Genomic DNA, 27,348 nt, shown 5'->3' with positions numbered 1-27,348 from the left:
TTTTTAAGAGTGAAAGTTGCTGGGCTTTTGTTTTTGTTTCATTTTGGTGGGGAGGGAGTCCAGAACCTTTATGAACCTCCTGTCCTCAGTATTTTTGGTGTGCATCCTGGCATTGCTTTCCTGTCCTATAGCTACTGAGGTACCATATTTTTCCGTGTATAAGGCTAGGTTTTTTCCCTAAAAAATAAGGTCAAAAATTAGGGGGTGTCTTATAGTCTGGGCCATCTCCCTTCATTTTCTTAAATCTGAGTCCCCCCAAATAGGGGGCATCTTATACATGGGGGCATCTTATAGATGAAAAAATATGGTAATTCGAGAGAAAACACAGCTCCATTCCTCAGCTATCTAGCATATCCCTGCCACAATGCACAGGCAGTTTCATTGCTCACCAGGATTGCCTAGATTCAACTCTAGACCTATGTAGTAGCTTCTGTATGACTAGTTGTGGGAAGAATGTGGATGAGAGTATGTGTTCAGAATGTGTGTGGCAATGGAATTAACGTAAGGTGTATAGACAACATCTGCAGCCACACACATACACACACAGGCATTCTGTCTCCCTTTCTTTTTTAACTACAGTGGTACCTCGGGTTACAAACGCTAAAGGTTATGTGTTTTCAGGTAGTGGACTGCGGGAAACCCGGAAGTACCGGAAAGGATTACTTCTGGGTTTCACCTCTTGCACATGTGCAGAAGCGCAAAATCACGCTTCCCGCATGCGCAGAAGACCGAATTGCATCACGCGCATGCACAGACGTGACGCTGCAGGTTATAAATGCTGCGGGTTAAGACATGCCTCCGTCACGGATTATGTCCACAACCCGAGGTTCCACTGTACCTTCTCCAACAGCCTGGAGCTCTCTACACTGGTCACAACTGAGTTGTGATCATCTCCAGCAAAATGTTCAGCAAAGTTGCTGAATACAAGCATCTGCCTGAGGCCAGCCCTCAGAGCTAACTAGACATGACAGGCCAATCCTGAGCACTGGTCCTGCTAGCTAGGGGTGATGGGGAACCCAAGTTTGAAAAACACAGGAGGAACCCGTGTATGTATGCATACATTTCAAACATTTCTATACCACCATTCATCAGATATTTCGAGGCAGTTTGCAAAATCTAAAACAAGTAAAACAACACAAATATATGCAAGGCAAGAGAGTAGTGAGGAGAAGATAGGACCATACAGGTGAGAGAAGCCAAAGTTTCCTCTCCATTCTGTCTTACCTTGCTGTGCTCTGTTGCTTTTTAAAGTACTTCTTCCCCAGCTTATCACCACTACTGCAAGTAAGCTGGACTAGGCAGTGAAAACTGTTGAAGCAACTGAGTGCACATAGATAGGGACGGGGGCTCAGGTCCCCTCACCCACACTGCTCCATTTTATTTTATTTTTTAAAAAAAGACACGTGGATGAATTCATGTAGTTGCCCCCATCGTGTCTAGTTTGGCCCTTAAATGCTTTTGACACCGAATAGTTAACTTAGCAGGCTCTAATCTAAAATGATTAAGAGTGACAGCTAGCGAACCTTCGAGTCATCTCACATGATGCTATTGAGGAAGCAGGAGCTAAATAACTGGCCCCATTTCCACCCCTTGCTGCTTCTTGCCTCTAAACAATTCGCTCTGACGGCTGCACACTGTCATCTCCTGCTCATCCTGGGGATGGGCCTCTGGATACACTGTGTTAATTTTCTACAGCAAAAGTGGGGAGGTCTGAGAAAATAAGCACCAGGACAGACCCTTTCTTCATTTGTTCCTGCCCCCTTGCATCTTTTGCATGCAGCCCCTATTTACGTGGACAGGCGGAGTCCCCCCAACCCCAGGCGACCCCCGAGTGGAATAATGACTCAAGACAACGTGCTATGGAATTAAAATTGGCCACAACTTTATTAAGATTCAAATGTAGGGAGACCTTGGCTTAGGCACTGGGCGTTTATCCTTCCCAGTCCCCAGCCGGGGATCTGGGGGATATCCGGGTTATCCAGAATGTGTGGGGATTGGGCTGGCTCTGGAGAACATATGTTCAAGCAGAGAGCCCGCCCCCCATTTCACCGCCGTTGCAGGGGAGAGCAATGACAACCTCTCAGCCTATGGCCAATGCCTCCCCTCAAAACCCCTTTAACGGGGAGCCCTGGGATCGCTGCCGCAGGGGGAGTGTCCCATTTAGGGAAGATAGACTACGGATTCTGCCCAAGTCCTGAAACCATCAAAGTTGTGACGTTTTGCTACGGGGAAGGCAAAACCTGCCAATGCAGGAAAATTCCTTTCCGGCCCTTCAACAGCGACCCTGACATAGCAGCGCCCGTGTACTTGTGAAGAAGAGGTTAACCTACAAAAGAAGGCTTAACTGAGGGAGGGCAGGGTGGGAGAAGCTCTGGAGCCAACTGACGATTCCCAGGTAAGATCCACCCTCTACTGTGTGGGCAGGGCGGTCCCTCCCCTTACCTGGCCTGATCCCCTGGCAACGCCTCCTCAGGAGGTATTGGGCAATTGGCTGAGGTGGCGGAGACCTCCAGGTATCCAGCCTGGGGAGGGCAAAGCCAGGCTGTACTGCCAAGAGCCGCATAGGCTCTGGGGGGCTGCTTGCGACCACGCAAAAGGCACCCCCATTTGATGTGGGGAGCGGTCATTATTTGACTTGGCTCCAGGCTCAAGCCTGTGGTGCTATCAAGTTAGGTGTTTTCAGGGGAATGCTTAGGAACAGGGTTGATGAGAGCTTCCAAAGAAAAAACACATAGGTTTGTGGATCAGAACAAGTCTCATTTTCTTTCACTCATCAGAAACTGGAGGGACTCCCATTCCTACCATCCTGTCAATGGTCTTCAGTACTAGCTGGGTGTTAGCAGTCAGACGCTCGGTTAATAAAAAAAAAAAAAGTTGGTTTTCATGTGCCCCTTAATTTCATTTTCTTAATGCCCTATCTGTTGCTGCTTTCCTCTTTCTTCAGCTGCTTCACTACAACAGTAACCAACCGACTTCCACCTCCCTTCAGTTTTCCCTTCACATCCTATGCCCTTCTATGGATATTGTGATATGGGTAGGGTGTCCTTCAGGACACAAAAATGGTGCCACAACTTCACACTCCAGAAAATCCTTTAAGAGGGTGGTATTTACCAAAAACGACATTTGTAGCTTGGAGATCATATAATATGCAGACACAGAAGGAATATTTTCTCAGTTGTATGTATGGAAAGGCTTTGGGACGGGGGGCATCAATGACTTTAGAGGGCAGAACTACTTCGCAGTGCCAGTTTTGTTTGTAAAAATAAAATAAAATTTATATGTGTGTGTGTGTGTGTGTGCGTGCGTGCGTGCAAACAAATTCCTGCAACCACCAAGCATATTGCTAGTCACTCTTCTTTTCTGAGCCTGGACAGAACTGTGGGAAATTGGTCATTTCAGGAACACAGTTTTGCCCAAGTATGAAAGACACATATTTGGAGCCACGAGAAAGCAGGAATTTAAACAGTTGTTCAACCATCATGAATGTTCCTTTTCATAGGAAGTTTTGACAAAGTACAAAAAAGATTTACCGGTATTTGATTTGTGTATGCTGCTGCAAATGTTTCTAAAGTTGATCTGTGTGTTGCTATGCCAAATGCTGCTTCCAATAAATAATTTAGGCAATTATTAAGTTGATTTGAAAAGAAGAAGAAGCCACCTGTTCAGTTTTACATAAGAGGGAGGAACTTCTTGAAAAGTAATGCTTGATTCTAATGAACAATCCCTGCAACCAATGGTTAGAGGCAGGCTTCCAGCCCTGTTCAGATAAGATATAAATTGTACTGTGTATGTGTCCTGAAAGTTTGGAAGGGCAAGACATAATTATTATGTTGTTGACTTCAGTTTCCAATTGTGTGCATGTGTACTTGTGATAAATTCCATTGAACTCAGTGTGAATGAACTTCAGAATAAATATGAAACAGTGTGGGCAGTTTTAAGAGGTGGGAGAGCAATCATGATCCCCTTCATGGATCACTGCCTTGCCGTGGTGAAGGGGCTTGAATAACTCAGAGAAGCTATGAGCTATGCTGTGCAGGGCCACCCAAGATGGACAGGTCATAGTGGAGAGTTTTGACCAAACGTGATCCACCTTGAGCAGGAACCGCCAAGCTACTCCAGGATCCCTGCCAAGAAAACTCCATGGACAAAGACAACAGGCATATAAAAGTTATGACGCTGGAAGATGAGCTCCTCAGGTCGGAAGGCGTCCAACATGCTACTGGGGAAGAGCAGAGGGCAAGTACAAGTAGATTCAGAGCTGATGAAGCGGCTGGGCCAAAGCCGAAAGGACGCTCAGTTGCGGATATGCCTGGAAGCGAAAGGAAAGTCCAATGCTGTAAAGAAAAATATTGCATAGGAACCTGGAATGTAAGAACCATGAACCTGGGTAAGTTGGATGTGGTCAAAAATGAGATGGCAAGAATAAATATTGACATCCTGGGCATCAGTGAACTATAATGGACGGGAATGGGCGAATTCAGTTCGGATGACCATCATATCTACTACTGTGGGCAAGAATCCCGTAAAAGAAATGGAGTGGCCCTCATAGTCAACAAAAGAGTGGTGAAAGCTGTACTGGGATGCAATCTCAAAAATGATAGAATGATCTCGATACGAATCCAAGGCAGACCTTTTAACATCACAGTAATCCAAGTTTATGCACCAACCACTGGTGCTGAAGAAACTGAAATTGACCAATTCTATGAAGACATACAATGCCTTATAGAAATGACACCAAAGAAGGATGTTCTTCTCATTATAGGGGATTGGAATGCTAAAGTAGGGAGTCAAGAAATAAAAGGAACAACTGGCAAGTTTGTCCTTGGAGTTCAAAATGAAGCAGGGCAAAGGCTAATAGAGTTCTGACAAGAGAACAAGCTGGTCATCACAAACACTCTTTTCCAACAACACAAGAGACGACTCTACACATGGACATCACCAGATGGGCAGCATCAAAATCAGTTTGATTATATTCTCTGCAGCCAAAGATGGAGAAGCTCTATACAGTCAGCAAAAACAAGACCTGGAGCTGACTGTTGCTCAGATCATCAGCTTCTTATAGCAAAATTCAAGCTTAAACTGAAGAAAGTAGGAAAAACCACTGGGCCGGTAAGATACAATCTAAGTCACATCCCTTATGAATACACAGTGGAAGTGAGCAACAGGTTTAAGGATTTAGATTTGGTGGACAGAGTGCCTGAAGAACTATGGATGGAGGCTTGTAACATTATACAGGAGGCAGCAACTAAAACCATCCCAATGAAAAGGAAATGCAAGAAAGCAAAGTGGCTGTCCAACGAGGCCTTACAAATAGCGGGGGAGAGAAGGCAAGCAAAATGCGAGGGAGATAGTGAAAGATACAGGAAATTGAATGCAGATTTCCAAAGAATAGCAAGGAGAGACAAGAAGGCCTTCTTAAACGAGCAGTGCAAAGAAATAGAGGAAAACAATAGAATGGGAAAAACCAGAGATCTGTTCAAGAAAATTGGAGATATGAAAGGAACATTTCGTACAAAGATTACCATAATAAAAGACAAAAGTGGAAAGGACCTACCAGAAGCAGAAGACATCAAGAAGAGGTGGCAAGAATACACAGAGGAACTATACCAGAAAGAAATGGATGTCTCGTATACCCCAGGTAGTGTGATTGCTGACCTTGAGCCAGACATCCTGGAGAGTGAAGTCAAATGGGCCTTAGAAAGCACTGCTAATAACAAGGCCAGTGGAAGTGATGATATTCCAGCTGAACTATTTAAAATTTTAAAAGATGATGCTGTTAAGGTGCTACACTCAATATGCCAGCAAATTTGGAAAACTCAGCAGTGGCCAGAGGATTGGAGAAGATCAGTCTACATCCCAATCCCAAAGAAGGGCAGTGCCAAAGAATGCTCCAACTACCGCACAATTGCACTCATTTCACACCCTAGCAAGGTTATGCTTAAAATTCTACAAGGCAGGATTAAGCAGTATGTGGACCGAGAACTCCCAGAAGTGCAAGCTGGATTTCGAAGGGGCAGAGGAACCAGAGACCAAATTGCAAACATGCGCTGGATTATGGAGAAAGCTAGAGAGTTCCAGAAAGACATCTACTTCTGCTTCATTGACTATGCAAAAGCCTTTGACTGTGTTGATCACAGCAAACTATGGCAAGTTCTTAAAGAAATGGGAGTGCCTGATCACCTCATCTGTCTCCTGAGAAATCTCTATGTGGGACAAGAAGCTACAGTTAGAACTGGATATGGAACAACTGATTGGTTCAAAATTGGGAAAGGAGTACGGCAAGGCTGTATATTGTCTCCCTGCTTATTTAACTTATATGCAGAATTCATCATGCGAAAGGCTGGGCTGGATGAATCCCAAGCCGGAATTAAGATTGCCGGAAGAAATATCAACAACCTCAGATATGCAGATGACACAACCTTGATGGCAGAAAGTGAAGAGGAATTAAAGAACCTTTTAATGAGGGTGAAAGAGGAGAGCGCAAAATATGGTCTGAAGCTCAACATCAAAAAAACGAAGATCATGGCCACTGATCCCATCACCTCCTGGCAAATAGAAGGGGAAGAAATGGAGGCAGTAAGAGATTTTACTTTCTTGGGCTCCATGATCACTGCAGATGGTGACAGCAGTCATGAAATTAAAAGACGCCTGCTCCTTGGGAGAAAGGCGATGGCAAACCTAGACAGCATCTTAAAAAGCAGAGACATCACCTTGCCGACAAAGGTCCGTATACTTAAAGCTATGGTTTTCCCAGTAGTGATGTATGGAAGTGAGAGCTGGACCATAAAGAAGGCTGATCGCCGAAGAATTGATGCTTTTGAATTATGGTGCTGGAGGAGACTCTTGAGAGTCCCATGGACTGCAAGAAGATCAAACGCATCCATTCTTAAGGAAATCAGCCCTGAGTGCTCACTGGATGGACAGATCGCGAAGCTGAGGCTCCAATACTTTGGCCACCTCATGAGAAGAGAAGACTCCCTGGAAAAGACCCTGATGTTGGGAAAGATGGAGGGCACAAGGAGAAGCGGACAACAGAGGATGAGATGGTTGGACAGTGTTCTTGAAGCTACAAACATGAGTCTGACCAAACTGCGGGAGGCTGTGGAAGACAGGAGTGCCTGGCGTGCTCTGGTCCATGGGGTCACGAAGAGTCGGACACGACTAAACGACTAAACAACAACAGTGTGGGCAGTTTTAAGAGGTGGGAGAGCAATCATGAACCCTTAGTGATGAGGGGAGGGTTGCTGGGGGTTGCTTTTTTGGGGGGGACACATGTTGGATTAGAAAATAGCTATGCAGATTGCATGGATTATTTGAATTTGAAAATGTCCAATTCACACTTGATTATTTTTTTAAAATGCCGTGGAACATTTGCTCCTCAGCTGTTGTTGGACTACAACTCCCACCACCCCTAACTAGCAGGCCCAGTACTCAGGGATGATGGGAGTTGTAGTTCAAAAACCTCTGGCGACCCAAGGATGAGAAAGGCTGCCCTAGAGGGTGATCTGAAATAATAGCATGTTTGCTTCCCATGAATTCAGTAAATAATACTGAAAACTTCCCAGCTTGCGAAATACTGTATTTACATCTGGCATCTGTTAAATGTTACTAATAGCCTTTGTGAAATGAAAAACATTACACATAACATTTACTGCCCCACTTCATTGCTTAGACCAATAGTATTTTACCTCTTCAGATCCAACGTTATTGTGGGTTGCTTTATCTATTTCTCTCTTTTTCTCCCCCCCCCCTCTCTCTCTCTCTCACACACACACATCCCTAACAAAAAGGGAAAAGGTGATAGTGGCACTAGTGTGATTCACCAGAATCTTGGAGGTATGGCTCTCTTGTGGGCAATGGCCCACTAACTGAAGAGGAATGCCTTAGGCCACTCATCTGACTCCATTGTAGAAGTAGGATTGGAACTCCATTTTGATTAGAGCCCAGTTTCCCAAGGTATAAATCGAATCGACCCAACCACATTGCTCTTATTTGTATATCCATCCATCCACCCTCTCCTTGTGACTAGTTCTCTGTGATTTACAGGAGATGCCTCTGGTCATCTTCATCTGAATGGTGCCTTGTAGCATAATCCAGGCTTTGCCCCTGACCTTTGTCCTCCTTTACTTTCCTTCTTGACATTCTGTCCTGTCCATAGGTTAAAACCTCTCTGAAGAGCCTGGTCCTGGTTTAGGGCTATGTTACTGGCAGCAGCCAGATAAAAATAGAAAAGTCATGCTGACGTACAACTTTCTGTGAAGCAAATGTGCTTTCCAGAAAGTTGTACTAGTTGGTGGGTGGCTTTTTAAAAAGACCTACCTCTGTTGCAAGGTTAGCTTGCTGTGAAGGAACATCTCGTTTTCCTTTACTTCCTAGCAGGGACAGCTTTCCAGATGACATTGGACTCCAACTCCCATCACCCCCAGTCAAAAGAACCAGTGGTCAGGGATGCTGAGAGTTGCAATCCAACAACTGAAAGGCACCATGTTGGCAATTCCTGCAATTAGAACTGCATTAAAGAAAGAAGCGGGTGTTGGTTGTCTCCACCCAGCATATCCTGTGCCTGGCTTCACCACCCGTCATGTGTTAAACGGTGAATTTTAGTGGTGGGGAGCCTTAGAGCCGTGATTGGGGGGAGCTGCAGGAGTACAGAAGGCTCCCAGCTGCTGATGTTCATGGTGTAGTGTATGGAGGTCAGCGGGGCTGGGCAAGAGATTTGCAATGGAGGGGGCATGGATAACAGACATGCCCTTGCTCTCCCACAAACAATTCTAATCACATGGGGGAGACAGAATGCCCGCGCTGTCTCTGAACAAGGATGTTTCGTTTAGCTAGAATGTTAAATAGCTTTTGCTAACGGAAACAGATGTAAGGATAAGCAATCCTCTGAATTAGCCCAGCTTTTGGGGGTTGGGATGACAGCTTTTATGTGAAAGTGGAGATTAAGAAGAAAAAACCCCCACTGTGTTTGAATTCATAATGGATTGCATAAGCCATAGCATCTGACAGCTGTGGGGAGCCCTAGTTCTTTTCTTTTGTGCAAAACAAGCATTCATTAAAAAAAATAATTTTTCACTATCATTTTCTTAACCTGAATGGGTTGGGTAAGGCCTTAGGTGGAAACAAGGGATTTGCAAATACCATCTATCAAAACTTAAGTGAATACTGTTTATTTCTAGCCACTCCTTGTTATAGCTTAAAATATTTGGTATTCTAGTTGTCGTTAACTGAGGATTAGTTGAAGGTTTCCCCCCACAACACACACACAACACACAATCACATCCCTCCCCAATTCATAAGGACTAAATCCTGTAAGAGTTGGCTGATTACATGACCTCTCTGCAGTGTGCAGGCTTTAACCTGAGATAGGGCATGTAATGCTGTCAAACGAACAATTTCCGTGACAACCAAATGCATTTTGTGGCATTGTGGGTGGGCCTGTGGATTTGTGGATCAAAGCATCTCCTTTTTGCAGGAACTGTAATCTGTTCTGTTTTTTCCTCCTGGGGAGGACGCAGGTTGGAGGGGAAACGAAAGAAGCTTATATGGCAATATCCGGATAGGAGATGCCTTTTAAGCCCTGGGGTAGCACACAAACAAGAGGAGCATCTGCACAGCAAGTCTCTCTGCCATAGCAGTTTGGTCCCTGTTTGCGTGATGTTCTCTGTGTTTTAGAGAGCACAATTTGGGATAGAAATTTGTTCTATTTCTCCCTCTTCCAGTCACTACCTCCCCCTTCCTTTCTTTGCTTATGCCATTTTAAAATTATTTTTGGTAACATCAAATACAGAATATGCAGTCTTCCTAATTATTTCACAACTTAAAATATTCCAGCATGAGTGGCTGATTCTCAGCAACCTCTCTTCCTTTATGCTCTTTGATTTTTAGTGTGTAGTGGGGGGGGGGGGAGAAGAGACTTTACACTCCGGCAAATTTTGCCCACACCTTGGAGGAAACACCTTTTCGGGTAAATTTTGATTTCCCCTCCCTTAACCCTGAAGCTCTGCTGCGATGATTCCCAGCAAGATTTTGGTCTATCACAACCCCACAGGGGGTACACGGACGGAAACATACAAAACTACCCGGCGTCGTAAGAAGTCTCATGGAGATTTATTCAAAAATGGATACAGAGTCAAACCTGGGCATAGTGCCTCTGAAAAAGAAGAGCAAAATACCTATCGACAGACCTTGGTGTCTTGTTACAAAGTTGGCTCATACTGGGGTAAGGTATAAATTACTGAAATAGTTGATTTACTTCCTTGCCCTGCGTGATTTTGTCTGTGGTTGAATGCATGATGAACCCACTAGTTGTGTTTGTAATGCTTTTGCAAGGCTGAAGTGCTTTCATCTGTATGCCTAGAGACATTTTCTTAAACAAGAGTCATTATCCCGCCCCCCTCCTCGTAATGTCCAGATAGATGGCTTTTATGTTTTTATTCTGTAAAATGGGGTGTGTGGTTTTATTGGAAGACCGGGTTTAATAGCAGAAGGGGGGTTTGGGTGAGGGCTTGATTAATATATTATCACAAGTATAGATCCATGAACGTTTCCCACAGTTCTTGTGTTATACATTTCCTGTCATGCGCCTGCTTCCTTTGTACTATAAATTAAATGCAGTGTTCTTTTGACTTTTAAGTATTGCCTTTCGCAAAGCGTTTCATGTCCTGTCCTCTATGTCGTACAAACATGCAGTCAAGCGATAGAGTCCTGGCAGAAAGGGAATCAAATTGGGCCTCCTAGTGGTGCAGCAATAAAACTGCTAGCACCTTTGCAAAGCTAAACAGAGTCCAGTACAGTTTCAAATTGGGTGAGGGATCCTGCATTGCAGAGGGTTGGATGACATAACCCTCGGGTCCCTTCCAACTTTACAATTCTATGAATCTATGAAACAAGAGGTAGGTGTTGGTGTGATCAGGGAAACTTTAAGGTTTGCAGCAGCAGCAGCAGCAGCAGCAGCAGCAGAAGAAGAAGAAGAAGAAGAAGAAGAAGAAGAAGAAGAAGAAGTTCTTAGTAAACCCTAAGGAGCCTACCACTTCTTCCCCAGTGTTTGAAACTCCCCTTGTTCTATGCTCATTTTGCGACAGGCAATTTTATTAGCATGTGCAGTTTCTGAGCTCTGGGCTCAGTACTGCACCTAAGATTTCAGATTAAAACTGAAGAGTGGAAGGAAAGGGGGACCTTTTCTGCCTCTCTGCTTCCAGCTAAGCGTGTTCTTCTTCATGGAGAGCACGTGTTGCAGTGGGGGCTGCCAAGACACTACAAAGTTGGGGGGCGGGCTAATTGATTGTTGGCCACTGATGCGATTGGGGCTTCCCTTGTTGTTGGGAAGAAGTTAATGTTGCCATTTATTGATTGACAGCCAGAAATAGTAAAACTCCTTGCACGAGGCTAGGGCTTCCTCTTTTCGCCCGTGCATTGGATTGCCCATCCCTCCCTCCCTAGAATAGCGTTGTTCGCTTTGACCTTGCTATGCCTGTCATGGGGTCGTCTGCTTTGGAGCGGGGGCCTGGTAGGAATTTTGTCCATCTGGCTGATTGGCTGGGGCCATTTGGTTTTTGCCTACTGCGTAGCAAATCGTCACAACTTGTAAGGTTCACGGTTAGGCCTTGGTTTATGGTTTGGTTGGTTGAGGGGCATGGATTGGCTGTGCCTGCCCCTCTAATGCTGCTGCTGCAAGGGATTCCGTTAAAGGAATTGGGAGCTAACTATTGCTTGTCCACTCTCTCAAGGGGGCTCGGGCCATAGCAATGAGCTCCTGGTTGCATTTGGGGTGAGGGCAGGTTCCCTGCTCCGCATAACCCCCAAGTGTATTCCCCCATTCTGACTTTCGCATTGTGCGGAATGTCAGTCTGTCCCCCATGGTGGGGGCAGATAGTCGCAACCAATGCCTACGCAACCACTCACAAATTTGTATTTTAATAAAGTTGTGGCCAAAATTATGCCAAAAATCTTAAACAAAAATTTCTGTGTGATGTGTGAGTTATTGGGGTGGACCTAGGGACCTCGACACGCAACTGTCTGAAAACTGGAGAAGAGACCCTCTTAATAATATTACAGGGGTGGGCAGGGGAAGGACTAGACCATGTGAAAAATGAACACAATATTTTAGCTGCCGTTCATTCATTTCCAGCTTTGTGTTCTTGTTTTTTTTAAAAAAAAGGACACTAAACATTCCGTTGTTGCCCCCATAACCTAGGTTGAAGGTGCTATTTAGCTCTTAGTTTTCATATCTCAGTTTATAACACTGTTCTCCACCCCCCAAAAAAACCCCAACCCCAGTCCTATGAGGGCTGAATGCCCAGCACCCATTGAATGTTGAGTGTCAGTTGGAAAGAAGAACAGAAAAGTGCAGTGAGGGGGTTGGGGAAAGAGGAAGTTGACTCTCCTGCTTCTTCCTCACAATTTTTAGGAAGAGGAGTTGGCTGGCTGGAAGGGACTCTGGACAGGGGCATTCCTACTAAGTGGAAGAGGAAATTACAAATGGAATGGTTGCAGGTCTTGTGTGTATATGGGACCTGCCTCCTGCAACAATAATGTTCAGAGAGCCAGCCTTTTCAGGATACCATAAGCTGCAAGGAACTCGAACGTATCAATTCCTTCCTTCTGCCTCTTCCACTGTTTTCTGTTTTTGTTTTCCAGCTGATAATCAGTATTTGTGACTCATGGAAGCTGCTCAGCAGGCTTAGTCTTCACTGGGTTGCGGGGGCCACTGAGATTTTGCTCTTTTGCATACGATGGGGCTCACTTAAGTGTGCTGAGGCCTCCCCTTGTCCTGTGGCTACTTGAGTTTTCTGTTAAGAGAAAACGATGCAATTTCCATGTACTGGTGGTCCTAGTAACACGAGGATTAGATTGTAGCTAGGAAGGCGGTGAATATATGTCATCTTCCCATTCTCAAAGTAAAAACCAGGTATTTGCTGTGGTGGATATAAGTCCTGAAGTACCTTTCAGCATAGTTGAGTATCTTTAGGAAAGTTAAAAAAAGAAAAGAAAAGAAGCAGTGGTGTAATTGTGCATGCTTTTGAGCGATTAAGCCCCATTCCCTTGTCCTCTTCAGATGGAATAGAACAACAGAGTATTCATCACTATGCCTTGGAGCCAACTCCTATGGGCGAGGATTACATGCAGCTCATCAGGCCCTGGAGATTTGAATTCATTTAAAGTCGCTAGGTGTTCCCTTACCACATCTTTTACTATCTTGGGCTGCAACTCCCTCCTTGCATCGTTTATTCTGTTATCACCAGGTTGGACACTGCTTTCCTTTTTGGGGAAGACAGTCACAAAGTAGGTGTTGCGCAGTTCCACCTTCTCTCTGTCACCCAACAGCATTTCTCCATCTTCTCCATGTTGAAGACTACCCCTTGCTTGTTTTTCCTCTAGCTTTGAACATAGCCAAATAAACCTTTGAAAGTTATATTTAACCTTTCTTGCAAGCCTGAGCTCATTCTGAGCTATGGCCTGCCTGACCTCCCTGCAGCTGTTGGCTACTCATGTATACTCTTCCTTTGTGATTTCCCCTTTATTCCATTTATTATACAAGTCCTCCTTAAAACTCAGCTCATCTGTAAGCTCCTTATGCAGCCACACCAGGTTCTTTAGAAGCCTCCCACTTCTCTCTCTTGTTGGAATTGTTTGTATTTGTGCCTTCGGTATTCCTCCTTTTAGAAACTCCCATTCATCTTGGACCCCTGTCTATCTGAGTTTTTCTGGCCATGGGATCTCACCCAATAGTTGCTTAAGCTTTTTGAAATCATCTTTCTTAGAGTCCAGAGTGCATGTCCGACTACACCCAGCCTTCCCTTGCCTCTGTATCACAAAACTCAAGAGGAGATGATCACTTCCTCCCAAAGTTCCCAGTACTTCCACTTTGTCAATCAGTTCCTCCCTGTTGCATTCTTTTTTTTTCAAGTAAATTTTTATTGTTTTCCTTACATATTCTTTTCCAACAAACCATATTAATGTCATACATTCCCTCTGACTCTGCCGAGTCGCGACTCCTCTCCCTCCCTGCAATTGGTATATTTAACCCCTTTCTATCGCGCACATCATTCTCACAATAGTACTATTATACATTGAAGGTATTATGTCAATCCTGCTAGTGTCTTGACCTCTTTACAATTCTCCTTTAAATATTCAATAAATTTACTCCAATTATTTTGCTATCTTTGGTCTTCCTGGTCCCGGATCCTCCCTGACAATTTGGCAAGTTCTGCGTATTCTGTCAACTTCACCTGCCACTCCTGGATGGTTGTTGCATTCTTGGCAGTTCCAACAGACACCAGGGTAGTTGAATTCTCCCATGAATACCATATTTCTCCTTTTTTGAATGTTCAGTAATCAGCTCTAGGAAGGCATCATCCAAATCGTCAATCTGACTTGGTGGACTATAGCAGACACCCACAGTAAGGTCACTGCTTCTCTTTTTTTTTTAATAAGATTTTTATTGGGTTTTCACATTTTATAAACACAGACACACACACGCGGACAAAGACAACACATATAAAATTTCATATCCTTACTTTCCTAACCCCAGTTCTTGACCTCCCCCCACCCCCCCTTCATACATCCTAATTCAATTAAATTAGCTCAGCAAATTCATATCTCTCATCCTTTACATATTATTATTATATATATATTTTTAAAGAAATACTTAATTCTTATTACTTGGCCAAATTTTACTTATCCAGTTTCCTTATAAACATTAAATCCTTTTCTAAGGTCGACTCGAATTCCTTCCACGAATTTCCCTTTTATCTTAAAAATAGGTCATAATAATCAAACACAAAGGTCATAAACATATTTTTAAAAATGCTTCCCCCCCCCGCCCCGGTTTCTGTCCCTTCCCAATGTCCCCATGTCCACAAAAACAGTCTTTAGCCTGGATTCCTCACATCTGAGGCCTTTAAATCTCTGTCAGTCTCTCTCTGCCGATTTTGTTGGTAGCCCTCTTTGTTGGTCCTCGGGTCTCGAAGGAGTTCTAGCTCAGTCTCATCAGATTTTCTTCCATCCAAAGTACTTGACACCAGCTGCTGCGAAAGGTCAGCCAATCCATGCTCAAAGAGGAAGCCCCAATCATATTTCTTATTTCTTTTAAATTCAAATATTCCAAGTGTTCCAGGGGCTTCCTCCCTCCTCTTTCGCATCTCTCGCAAGTTTGTAATCCAAAGGTCTTCTTCTTTGTGTTCTGACAATGTAGGCTTGTGGTTGGTACTCTCCATCTGTACTGGCCCTTGTTCCCTCTCCTCCTGTTCCGAAGTTATCTCTTCTAATTCAGCTGCAGATTTTTTCCCGGTCAAGTCCATTGTGCATTCAGCAGAGTCACTTATTTTAGAGTTCAAGGTTATAAGTTGTTTACTCATAGCCGTAGTCTGCTCCTGCAACTTTCCCACAAGAAAAAACATTCTTTCTATCTCTGCCTGTAATTTTCCATCTGCAGCCATTGTAGTGTTTCAATGTTTCCCCTAGGGGGATTCTGGTTACTTAATAGTCTTTTCCCAACAGTCCGTTACTTTGTTATTTCACTGCTTTGTTCCCAACCATTTTAATTCAAATATAACAAATTTAGTCCAGAAAGGTGTTAAATAATAAGATTTTTAACTTTCACTGCCCGTTTGACAGCTCCTTTGACAGCTGTCAAACTCCTTGTTCCTTTTTCTCCAGCTCACATACAGGACACTCCCGGGTCTGGGGGGGTTTAAACAAAAACTTCTAAAATTCCAGTCTTACTCTCCAGCACAAATCTTCTTGTGTCAAATTCATGAAAATATTATCTTTTAAAAAACACCAAAAAGAAAAAACTCTCCACCTTAGTTCTCCGATCCTTGCTTTAAATCTTCTGTAAGCAGGGGGGTGCGGACTTCCCTTTAGCACATCCCCCGATCGTACCGAATTCAAGGATAGAAATTTTAAAGTCCAAATTCCATTCTACTCACGGATTAATTAAAGTCCAAATTTCAGGGAAGAAAGTCAGCGGTCTCCGGCCATGGCTCGCGGCTTCGCTCCACTGCAGTAGCGGTCCACTCACAGCACCACGCCGCTCCCCGTACCCTCTCCGCAGCCTTTAAAAAGGCTCTTCGTGGGTCGGGGGGCGCTTTAGGTGCCCGCCGAGTCACCAAGTCCGCAGGCTTCAGCGCCTGCGGTTTCTGAGGGTCCCCGCGTCGCCGTCGCGGTAGAACCCTTCTCCAGCGGAGCCGATTCCCTCCAGAGCTCGGAGGGAATCCGCCATTAACCAGATCGCGCTAACCCGGAAGTCCGTAAGGTCACTGCTTCTCTTGCAGTTTTTACCCATATACTTTCAATTTGCCTTCTGTGCTCAGGTCATGGATCTCTTCACAAGCGTACACATCCTTTACATATAATTCTGCTCCTCTTCCCTTCCTGTTAAGTCTATTCATTTGAATAGGTTTTACCCCTTGATTTTTACATTCAATTCACGAGTCTCATCCCATCAGCTTTCAGTAATGCCTATTAGGTCATTTTTATTATTCTGTGTATGAGGCAGGGAGAGGTGTATTTAGGGATGCCATGAGGCTGTGAATTCAAACCTGTCCTGTGTTTACTGCAGTCAACACTGTTTCTCTTCCACTACAGTTTGGCTTCTGCTAAAACTTACGTTATTCATCTGACTATCCACTAATATAATTCATTACATAGCTAACTTCAATGCATTCAGGGGAAACATAATAATAATAATAATAATAATAATAATAATAATAATAATGCCAGTGCCAATGTCAATGCTGAAAATAACCGCCTGACATTAGCGAATATGTCTTGCATTCACTTGCATGATTTCCGTTCCTGACTTTGGGCAAGCACATAATTTGCGGCAACTCCTAACTCCTATCTCTGTTTCCAGTGGAATTCTCCAACATCCCTAGGTGTATCCCCTCAAAAATATTTCCCCATTTGCAGCTCCATTGAACTGAGAAAATGAAATAGCATATCTGCTGTAGCAGCAAAGCATTCCAAATAGGAATAGAACTAAAGGCTGCAAAAAGATATGTTACCTGCATTTCTGGATCAGGGCTTAGGAAAAGATGAAAAAATGGGGAGGATTCTCCAGACCCACTCTTCACAGGAGATGAAACATTTGCTTTGGTCTGAAAGGAGGAGCCTGGAACAGTTTTTCACTGATGGATTACATCTGGCAGGCAAAACCCCTGCTAATTTCCCCCTCCTCTTCTTAAGTTGGAAGAGGGAACTCTCTAATAAAAGTCTGGTCTGAGGCTGGGGGGGGGGGCATTAGCTTGTGTTGTTTTGGACTGAACATTCTCCCCAAAGATCTGTTCAAGTTAATACCATAAAGCTATGATCTCAAAATGAATTTTTCTTTGCACTTCTAAGCGTTCAGAGATACACTATTGTTTTTTCTCAAGCTGGAGAGAATTAAAATGATCTTCTCCAAAATGCTTTGTAGTTAATAAAACCCTCACCACCACCACCCCAAATGATAGTGTTGGAATTTTGTTCTCTTTCATATTTTGATTATTTCATCAGGACTTTCAGCTGCTGGTACAACATTTTCCTACCGACTGGGACATAGCCAAATAAAAAGTTACTGTCCGGTATTTTCAGTTTTGTAGTTGTTGTTGCACATGCACAGTTCAAACATGGTGAATTCTACTTTGCCTTTATTATAATAAAATATACCTTCTCTAAGGGATGGTAGGTTGCACTTACATGACAGTAATTGGAATTGGTATAAACATGGAAAACATCAATGAAACATTGTTGTTTTTATTAAGCAGCTAATTTGAATGTTCTGAGCGCATTTATAATAAAACTGTTTTTCATGCATACAATTATGTAAGCTTACCAGGACCCCTTTCATCTCCACTATTAAATAGAGGAATTAATTACAGTGAAATCAACTAATTATTCAAGACTAGGCTGGAAGCTTTTTCAAATATGCTTTAGGTAAAATAATGGGAATACCTTAGGGCCTTTCTAGCTTTAGGATTTAGAGTCCTATTAAGGATATGCTAGCTTTTTGCACACAAAACTATATCCTCTGATATAGACATCTTTTGCCCACAGTTAGAGCTGAGAGGAGTTTTAAAAGCAGCTTTTCAGAATAACATTGGGAGGGTGTCTGCTGCTCGAAAGTTAAAATAAAAAGTTTTATTTTTAAATATCCACTGGGCACTTGGGCCTGTCTATTGCAATGCTTTAGATCTCACTCTAGATCCACCAAGTGTTAGTGGATTATGGGATGCCAGGTTCTCACCATAATTTCTGAAATTAGTAAATGTGGGATTTGTTCAATGGATTCAGCAAGGCGGAAGAAGAAGAAGAAGAAGAAGAAGAAGAAGAAGAAGAAGAAGAAGAAGAAGAAGAAAAGTAAGCATTATCTGGAGACTGGCTTAGAGAGGCTCCAGCAAATAACTAAACAGGTGATGCAAAAGTCATTACCCTGGCAAAAGCATTCAGTGTCCTGATTCCCTCCCCCAGCTGTTGTAGCACCCTGCTTGTGGTTAACACTTAGCTGGAATGAAATATTCAATGCAGCAATAGAGAAATTAAAATACAGTGGTGCCCCGCAAGACGAACGCCTCGCAAGACAGAAAACCCGCTAGACGAAAGGGTTTTCCGTTTTGGAGGCGCTTCGCAAAACGAATTTCCCTATGGGCTTGCTTTGCCCTGCGGGTTTTTCCCCCTTTCCCCCCCCTTTTCCTAAGCCGCTAAGCCGCTTATCAGCTGATCCGCTGATAAGCCGCTAAACAGCTGATCGCTAAAAGCCGCTAAACCGCTAATAGCGCTAATCCGCTAAGCTGTCAATGGGCTTGCTTCGCAAGACAAAAAAACCGCTATACGAAGAGCCTCACGGAACGGATTAATTTCGTCTTGCGAGGCACCACTGTAATAATTTATTTGTCAGACAAATAAATGATAGGCACAGTGGTATATGGTTACCAAAGCTCTGCCCCCTCCAACCCTGATGGCCAGCACTTATATTTCCTCAACCCAGCCCCCTTGCTCCTCCTTTGGCTGCCTCTGTCCAATCAGCCTGGTTGAAATTCCTATTGGCTGTTTGCTAGAACCAATCATAAAAGATACACCCATTTCCTATTACCTTTTATGGGAGACAAAGAGCTATATTTCCTTCTATCCATAAATGGCAGACAAGTAGCCATATATCTTACATTTGCCTCGACAAGGCACCTTAATTACCAGATCACCTTTTGCCCCTGTTGCCCCTACATTCCAAAACAAATGGCTAAAACAGATGGCTCATGGTATTATTTTCTGTTAAACAGAGATCTTACTATTTACCAACTCTTAATTAGTGTTTTTGCAGCTTGATTGTATTCTGTAATATGTAGGGTCAGTGTAACCTTTGCTCCCAGCCTGTATTTCACTTTTATGACTTTGAGAAACTTGTCTCCTGCTTCTGCTATAAATCAGGGGGGGGGGCCTTGTCCAGGAGGATAAACAACTGCCAAAGTACTTAGCCAGCTGGTTTTCTGCCTGGCATGAAACATTTGCAAATCTTTAAGCTCATTTTAAAATACAGGCTTTGATCAGATGCCTCACTGTGTGTTAGTTAGCAAAAGAAAATAGGAGAGTTGGGGGGGGGGGGATTTGTCAGGGTTTATGTCACCACAGGAAAAAATGTTCTTTTTGCATGAGGCTTGGGTTACGTTTTTAGCAAGAGTTTTGGGAAAGAAGGAGGTTGGGGCCAGTGCCATGCAAGTTGTGTGGAAGAGACACAGAAATGGCATTTGGGCTGTCTTTGGATCCAGTGCTGCGCTGCTGTCGAAGCACGCCACTCTTGAGACGTGTTGCCCCAAACCCTCGCTCTTCATCCAGACTCAGGTGTAAATATGTGCAAATAAACCATATCTCATAAAGACACCGCAGCCTCTGCTGCTCCTCATTTTTTGCCAAAGGGAACACATGGTTAAGTGCCAAGACCCCTGGAATCTTGTATTGCTCGGCAGAAAGTGGAGTGGCCTTTAAAAATACATTGCAAGTGGGATCTGCAGCAAAATGTTGCAGAAGGCAAGCTCTCCTATTTGGGGCTCTGGCCAACCTGGACCCAGAAACTGCAAGTGAGCCGGGTGGGTAGCAGCAGTGTGTTGTAACCCCTGTGCTGCAAGGTGTGGTTGTACTGAAAGAGCCCTACCACCTCCAGTAATCCAGTGTGATGCAGGAGAGGAGCAGTGCCACATCCTTAAGTTGAAGCAGGGGTATTGGTCCAGCAGGGTCATCTGAGAGCACCCTGTCATGCTCTCTCTTTCTGTTTCAAAGTCTTCCTCTTCAGCCCTTGAAGTTGAGGAGTCTGACACTAGAGTCATGGCACAGCGGTGCCCGCTTGGCAGTGGAACTCTGTTGAGATAGAGCAGGGGTTGGCAAGGTTTTACCTGCCTGGGCTGGTCAAGTCCCACGGAGATCTCTCCATGGGCCGGATTCTGCGCGTGTGTTTTCTGGCGTCTGGGCATGTGTGGACACGATTTCTGGCGTCTGGGCATGTGCAGATGTGATTTCCTCTGCTGCACCGCACCGGTTCAGCACAGCAAGTGGGGACTTGCCAAGCGGGTGATTCAGTTTGGGGGCGGCTCGTGAGCCGGTTAAACTGCCCCCTTGGACCGCTTGTTGAGGTGGTGAGCCCAAGGCTGGCAGCAGCAGGGCCCTGCAGGAGCGCACGCACACACACACACACACACACACACACCCCTGCAGGGGAAAAATGCTGCCAGCTCAGAGCTCTCTTCGCTGCCTGGTCCCCATCCCAGCAAACAGCAGTGGAAGGCCACCAAAACTGTCCCACCGGTTTCACATGCCACTGCAGCCTTGAACTGAATCCTTGTGTGCTGTTCAGGCATCTCTCCATGAGGAAAAAGGGGGGATTGAGGGGGGGGAGAATGGAAGACAGATACCTTTTTATTTTCCACCGCCCATCTGTCTCCCAAAGACTTTCCTGTGCTATGATATATATAAAAAGGTAAAGGGACCCCTGACCATTAGGTCCAGTCATGGCTGATTCTGGGGTTGCGGTGCTCATCTCGCTTTACTGGCCGAGGGAGCTAGCTGACAGCTTCCGGGTCATGTGGCCAGCATGACTAAGCCACTTCTGGCGAACCAGAACAGTGCACGGAAACGCCATTTACCTTCCCGCCGGAGCAGTACCTATTTATCTACTTGCACTTTGACGTGCTTTCAAACTGCTAGATTGGCAGGTGCTGGGACCAAGCAATAGGAGCTCACTCCGTCGCGGGATTCAAACCACCAACCTTCTGATTGGCAAGCCCTAGGCTCTGTGGTTTAACCCACAGCTCCACCTGTGTCCCTATGATATATATATATAGTACTAGAAAAGTTCACAAATTGCTATACAGTGGTACCTTCGGTTAAGAACTTAGTTCGTTCTGGAGGTCCGTTCTTAACCTGAAACTGTTCTTAACCTGAAGCACCACTTTAGCTAATGAGGCCTCCTGCGGCCGCTGTGCCACCGGCATGCGATTTCTGTTCTCATTCTGAAGCAAAGTTCTTAATCCGAGGTAATATTTCTGGGTTAGTGGAGTCTATAACCTGAAGCATATGTAACCCGAGGTATCACTGTATAGTTGGAAGGGCTGCGGAGTGAAAAAGAGAATAGGTTCCCTTTTCACTTATCTTGCTCCTCTATAGTGCAGGGATGGCTCAACTTCACCCTCTCCAGAATGCCTGCTGTAAGTTTTACCTTCAGAAAGTTCACGGGACATTGTTTTCTTTCTCTTTTTTTTTTTTTGTAGACAAACAAAACTTTTCTTTCTTTCTTAATTTAAAACTTCCATATGTATGCATACCTGGAGAGTTCCCCAAGTATATTGGAACTAGTACCTTATTTGTTGATTTTAACTTCCAAACTGATAATGAACTCAGATGGCTCTGTTTCTGCTGGAGCGAATGGTGGTGATACATAGGGAAAATATAAAGCACTGTGACTTTCAGCAAAAGCGACACTGAGCACATAATTATGCAGTGCTCTGCACAACTGCACAAAGACACAAATTTGTCCTCTAAACTTCCTTCCTTCCTTCCTTCCTTTATAAGCTGTATAATACCCAATGTACCTTTAACTCCTGAGAGAGAGATTTGCAGCAGAATTGTTTCCTATCACCATAAGTCTCCCTTAATAATTTAAGCCTTTAATCTTTTACAGTATTTCTCTGTCCCTGTGCAGTCATCCGTAGAGTTGCTATCCATACAACCTGGCTTCACTAATAAAAATGTAATTTCTTAGAAAAATTGCATTGGCTAAAAAGTGGTAGTATAGTTTAACCTATACTAAATTAAGCCATGGTCTGTTGGAGAGCCGTTAGAACTTAGGGAGTTTGTTGTGATAATGCAGAACGTGTCAACCAGAGATTTTTACGTCATAAAGTATTATCTTAATCATGAATATGTACTTTCTGGTTCTCTTTAAAAACAGGTTTCCTGATCACTTGCCCATAATCACTCATTTTTTTCAGGAAGCTTTGGGTGGGTGGGAGTTAAGAGCTTTCAGGAATATATCATTGGAAGGAGACATTATCCACTATGCATTTTATAGTTAAAATAGTTTTAATGCATTAAGTGTTTGTATGGTTCATACTCATTTTTCTCAAAAGAAATCTATACTTTTCTGAAAATAGCTGGCTAAGCTTTGGGGCTGATCAATATGGAGCAACATTTCAGAGGTATTTGATATTCACCATGTTAGTGACTTTTGATTTCACAGCTGCCTTTGGAATTCATATAGGGATAAAAATAACCTGATTTTTTTTTCTCTCTCTCTTTCTCTTCCCCTCTACCCTTTTGAAATTGCAGGTTTAAGATTTTTACGAGCTCTTAGGCTGATACAGTTCTCAGAAATTTTGCAGTTTCTGAATATCCTTAAAACAAGGTAAGACATTAATGTATTTTCCCTTAACCTTTTGCACAGTGATTAATTTCACAGTTTCTCAGGGCACTGAAAGGACAAGGTTTAGACTCCTGTCTAATTATCAAATATGAACAAAAGTTATGCTTAAATTTCTTCAGCTGCTGCTATTCAGGTAATGGCTAATTAATTGCTTTATCCAGAGCAGCAATCCCGGGAGTCATCCTTTCTCTACTTCACAGAAAATCCAGGGATTTACAGGACAGTCCTATGCATGTTTACTCAGAAGGGCCTTACTTTCAGGTAAACGTGCATAGGATTGAATCATGAATAAATGTGGCAATTAACTGCTCTTGCTAAATTCTGTGAAATACTCTTATTTTCCACTCAGTTTCACAGCTAGTTCTGCCTTGCCAAACTCAATACTGAATGGCATTCATTCATTGATTTAATTGTTTGGTGCACTTTTACATTTGTAGAGTGCAGTTCAAAGCAAACATAGCTTAAAAACAGTGTGGCACCACCCCTCCTTCCACATTTTCAAGGACCATTTTGTTTGTTAGATAAACCAACAGTGCAGTCTTACTCCGAATGTCCCAAGGAGAGATTTATGGAATCTTGAGAGTAGGTTAGAACCAGGTGAAGGGTGATACCCATTTGTTACAGCCCAGTCATGCAACTGCCATTTCTGCTTCATTAACACGGCACAACAAGCTTTGTGCTTGTGGTAGATGTTGCACAGGAACAATTATTATTAACTGGTAGCAGTTGAGCCTCTGTGCTTAGCTTGCAGAAGTGTTGGCATTCAGACTTCTTGCACTGATTTAACAATGGGTCTCACCCTAAATGAGTTGAACTTAGGTTCCCACTGGGAATTTATTCATGACTTAAATCCCACTGAGGTGCAAATAACTTAGTGCGGTTCCAGCCCTGTGTGCTTGTTGCAACAATATTTGCCTCTGAATTATAATGACAAACATACTTTCCCATTTGATTCTGGAGTAGATGGTTTCTCAGAGCTCTAAATATCTTAGTCTCTCCTATGTTTGTCTTAAAAGCCCTTACTGCACAACAAGTCTGACAGCAAGATTAAAACCTAGAGATTGTCTTTGTACCTTTAAATTCCCTGATACAGTGGGAGAATTCACACCTTCCTCTAGCCACTTCTTGTCCTTTTGTCTGTCCTGTCCTCTGCCTATTTGTAACACACCTAGAGTGCTGCTCCTAGAAGGGAATAATAATAATAATAATAATAATAATAATAATAATAATAATAATTTAAATTATTTATACCCCGCCCATTTGAATATATAAAAGAGCGACAAAACACCAAACATTAAAAACTTCCCCAAAGAGGACTGCCTTCAGATGTCTTCTAAAAGTCAGATAGTTGTTTATTTCCTTGACATTGAACAGGAGGCCATTCCACAGGGTGGGTGCCACTACAGAGAAGGCCCTCTGCCTGGTTTCCTGTAGCTTCACTTCTTGCAGTGAGGGAACTGCAGAAGGCCCTCGGAGCTGGACCTCAGTGTCCAGGCTGAATGATGGGGGTGAAGTTGCTCCTTCAGGTATACTGGGCCAAGACCTTTAGCAGACAAATGGACATTGGGCAGGGCAGAAAGATGGAAATAGCTGCAGTTGCTAAGTTTACCACTCCAGCAGGGGTTTAAAGCTGTAGTAATGATTTTCAGAGTGCAACCTGTGATGCAGGGTAGAACTTTTCCCAGTGCTTTTTCCGTCCTTGGAATTTTCTCTCCATTTCATGAGTTCATTAGTAACAATGAATGGGTGCCCTGGCATGTACAAGCTTGGCAGTTTCTTAGTTTCTGCTTGGTTTACTAAATAGAAGTAAAATGGGCATGCTAAAGTAGATCACTCCCTAAGGCTGCATTCTTTTTTGCTCAGTCTGATGTGGGTGAAGGTAGAGGGTGGAGCCAGATGCAAACATAGGTGGAGCAATGTATGCAAATTTTACCTTTGTCCAGTAGGCAAGATTCTACACACAATCACACACTCTCTATCCTTGAATCCAGAAAAAAACAAAACAACAGGAGTCAGTAGTACAAGGAGTGGCCTGAAGAGAGAGGATGTGGTCTGGGAAAAGTCCCAAGAGCCAAGAAGAAGCCAGGAGGGTTACAGTTCACCCTTTGCCTCAGGTTCCCCACCCCTGCTACAAACAATGTGCTTCTAAGGAGAGGATTTTGCCCCTGGTTGCCACCTATTCTGTCTCCAGTGAAGGGAGCAGATCCTCTAATGAAGACAGTCAGGTTCCTATGAGAGGTGGTGATCCCTTTAGATAACTTGTTTTTTTGCCCAGTAATAGGCTGGAAGCCATATTGTAGTTTGCAGTTGCCGTAAAGCTATTTCTCTAGTATTTAATCCATCCCAATCCAACCATCCTCAAATAATTAAATAATCTAGGTATTGTACTTTTGCCAAATAACAAGCATGTAGGTGTGTCTTAAAGTGTATCAGTTTTGTTTTTGAATACGAGAAGACTTCCCTCCATTTTTGGAAAAAAAGAGCGGGGGGAATCCACTAAGTTATTTAATAATGATTCTCCTCCCCCAAGTCCTCTAAGAACCAAATAGTGGAGCATAAGAATTTTAATGCAAAAGTGTAGGTGGCATTCAACTAAGTTTAGGATACTAGAATTAATTAACATAGCTACTTTAAGTCCATAAATTTTCATAGGTCCACACTGTGTGAAACCTACGGTAATTGAATATGACCCTATATATCTAACGTATTAGTGACCCTATATTTCTAACGTAGCTCTGTTCGGTTTCTTTTCTTTATAGTAAGGGGACACAAAAATTAGGAAGTATCTAGCTGATCGGTCCTGTAAACCCCTGCTTTTGACAGCAGTTACAATCTGATGTGGGGAGGCTGATGGAACCTAAAATAAAAACCTGAGAACACAGCGCAACAGCAGTACGCGCACACATCCTGGACAGTGTAATGACACGGGGACATGAAATTGTGCTGCACTAGGGGTTGCCAGTGTGTTGCCCACAGGCAGACAGGCAGGCACCCCAGACGCTCCCACTGGTTCCCACCAGGCACCCTGCCCACTGAAAGTAGATTCAGAAGAAGCATTCTGTCGCAGGCAATTGAATAGGTTGCAGCATGTGCACAGTCGTGATGTGTGCATATTGCAAATGGTTTGCAAATGTTCCCACCAGCCCAAAAAGGTTGGTGGCTCCCTGAAACCACATACTATGGAAGGGGAGAAGGAATGTTGCTTGGGCCTTCTGTTTTCAGCTATAGGTGCCTGTCCTGTATCCTGGGGGGGATTCCACCCATCAGGAACTGCTCTAAGGTGACAAACTGAAAAGTGCTAAACTTGGTGAAATTTCTACCCCTGCCCAAATTCCTGGACTCTTAAATGCTTTTAAATAAAACCATTGATTTCCCTTCATATAGAAAAGTGTGTTTTGATCGTGGCTAGTGTAACTGAAGAGAGAGGGGCATCATTTCCTGGGGTGCCCTTTTCTCCTGTGGCCCCTCCTCCTCTTTGCTTGCACTCCAGATCACTCTTCAAAAGACACTGTTTTGTAGTGTGTAGAGCCAAAGAGAGAAGCTGTGTGCATCCAGTCTATTGAAGGATTGCTGGGGCAAACAAATTTATTTCCTGCAGTCAGTGATCAGTGCAGGATCCATTCATATTGCTCTGAAAACCAGTTAAGCAAATCATTAAGCAAAGGGGGGGGGGGAGAGACATATTATCAGCTGGTCATTAGATTTCATGTAATTATTTTAAACATTTCCCCCCATGCTCAGATATTTCTTTAACAGATCCTTCAGGTGCCTTGCTGCTGCTAGGGCTGGATGAACCTGTCAGTTGCAGGTTCTCACAGACTGCATTCACAGAGCAGTTTACAGGTGTTCCCCACTTGCGTAGGGGTTCCATTCCTGCCACCACGTGTGTCATTGGGACACACGTGAGTGGGGATTCCCCTGTTCTGTCCCACCCCTTTTGGCGCCAAAAGCAGCACTCGGGTTGGCTGGAGTGTGTGCGCGTTGTTAAGGGGAGTTCAAGGCCTGCCAGCTGAGCGCTTGAGGCCAGAGACTCCCCTCAAAGCCCCTCTTAACGGAGAACCCTGATATCACCGCCACACAGGGGGTGAGTCACCACTTCACCCCCTTATTGATAGTCAGACTAAAAGATTTCACCCAAAGCCTAAAACTGGCACCCGCGACACTGCGGTCTCGCCACCCAGACTACCTACAGCTGAAAAAGCACCCCCCAGGAGCTTCAAGGCCCTAGAGTGGGCATTCCCTGTTAATGCCTTATATTTTTGCTTTCACATCATGTACTAGGCAGAGGGCCTTCTCGGTAGTGGCGCCCGCCCTGTGGAACGCCCTCCCATCAGATGTCAAAGAAATAAGCAACTATCTGATGTTTAGAAGACATCTCCTGTTTAGGGAGGCCCAGCCAGATGGGCAGGGTATAAATAAATTATTATTATTATTATTATTATTATTATTATTATTATTAT

At 43.9% G+C, this 27,348-nt stretch overlaps 1 protein-coding gene across 15 annotated transcripts in view; it reads left to right on the top strand.

Moving 5' to 3' along the window:
• Positions 1 to 27,348, top strand: part of KCNMA1 (potassium calcium-activated channel subfamily M alpha 1) — a 559,506-nt gene that overhangs the window by 323,187 nt on the left and 208,971 nt on the right. For all 15 annotated transcript variants that reach the window (XM_079976992.1, XM_079976987.1, XM_079976997.1 and 12 more), the window contains exon 6: positions 22,795 to 22,870. In XM_079976992.1, the coding sequence (XP_079833118.1) occupies positions 22,795 to 22,870 (76 nt within the window). The remainder of the gene's footprint in view (positions 1 to 22,794; positions 22,871 to 27,348) is intronic.

The sequence above is a fragment of the Podarcis cretensis genome (genome assembly GCF_951804945.1).
Source record: "Podarcis cretensis genome assembly, chromosome: 5".
Classification (NCBI taxonomy): domain Eukaryota; kingdom Metazoa; phylum Chordata; class Lepidosauria; order Squamata; family Lacertidae; genus Podarcis; species Podarcis cretensis.
Note: the sequence above shows the minus strand (reverse complement) of the source record. Positions and strands in the feature narration are given on the sequence as shown.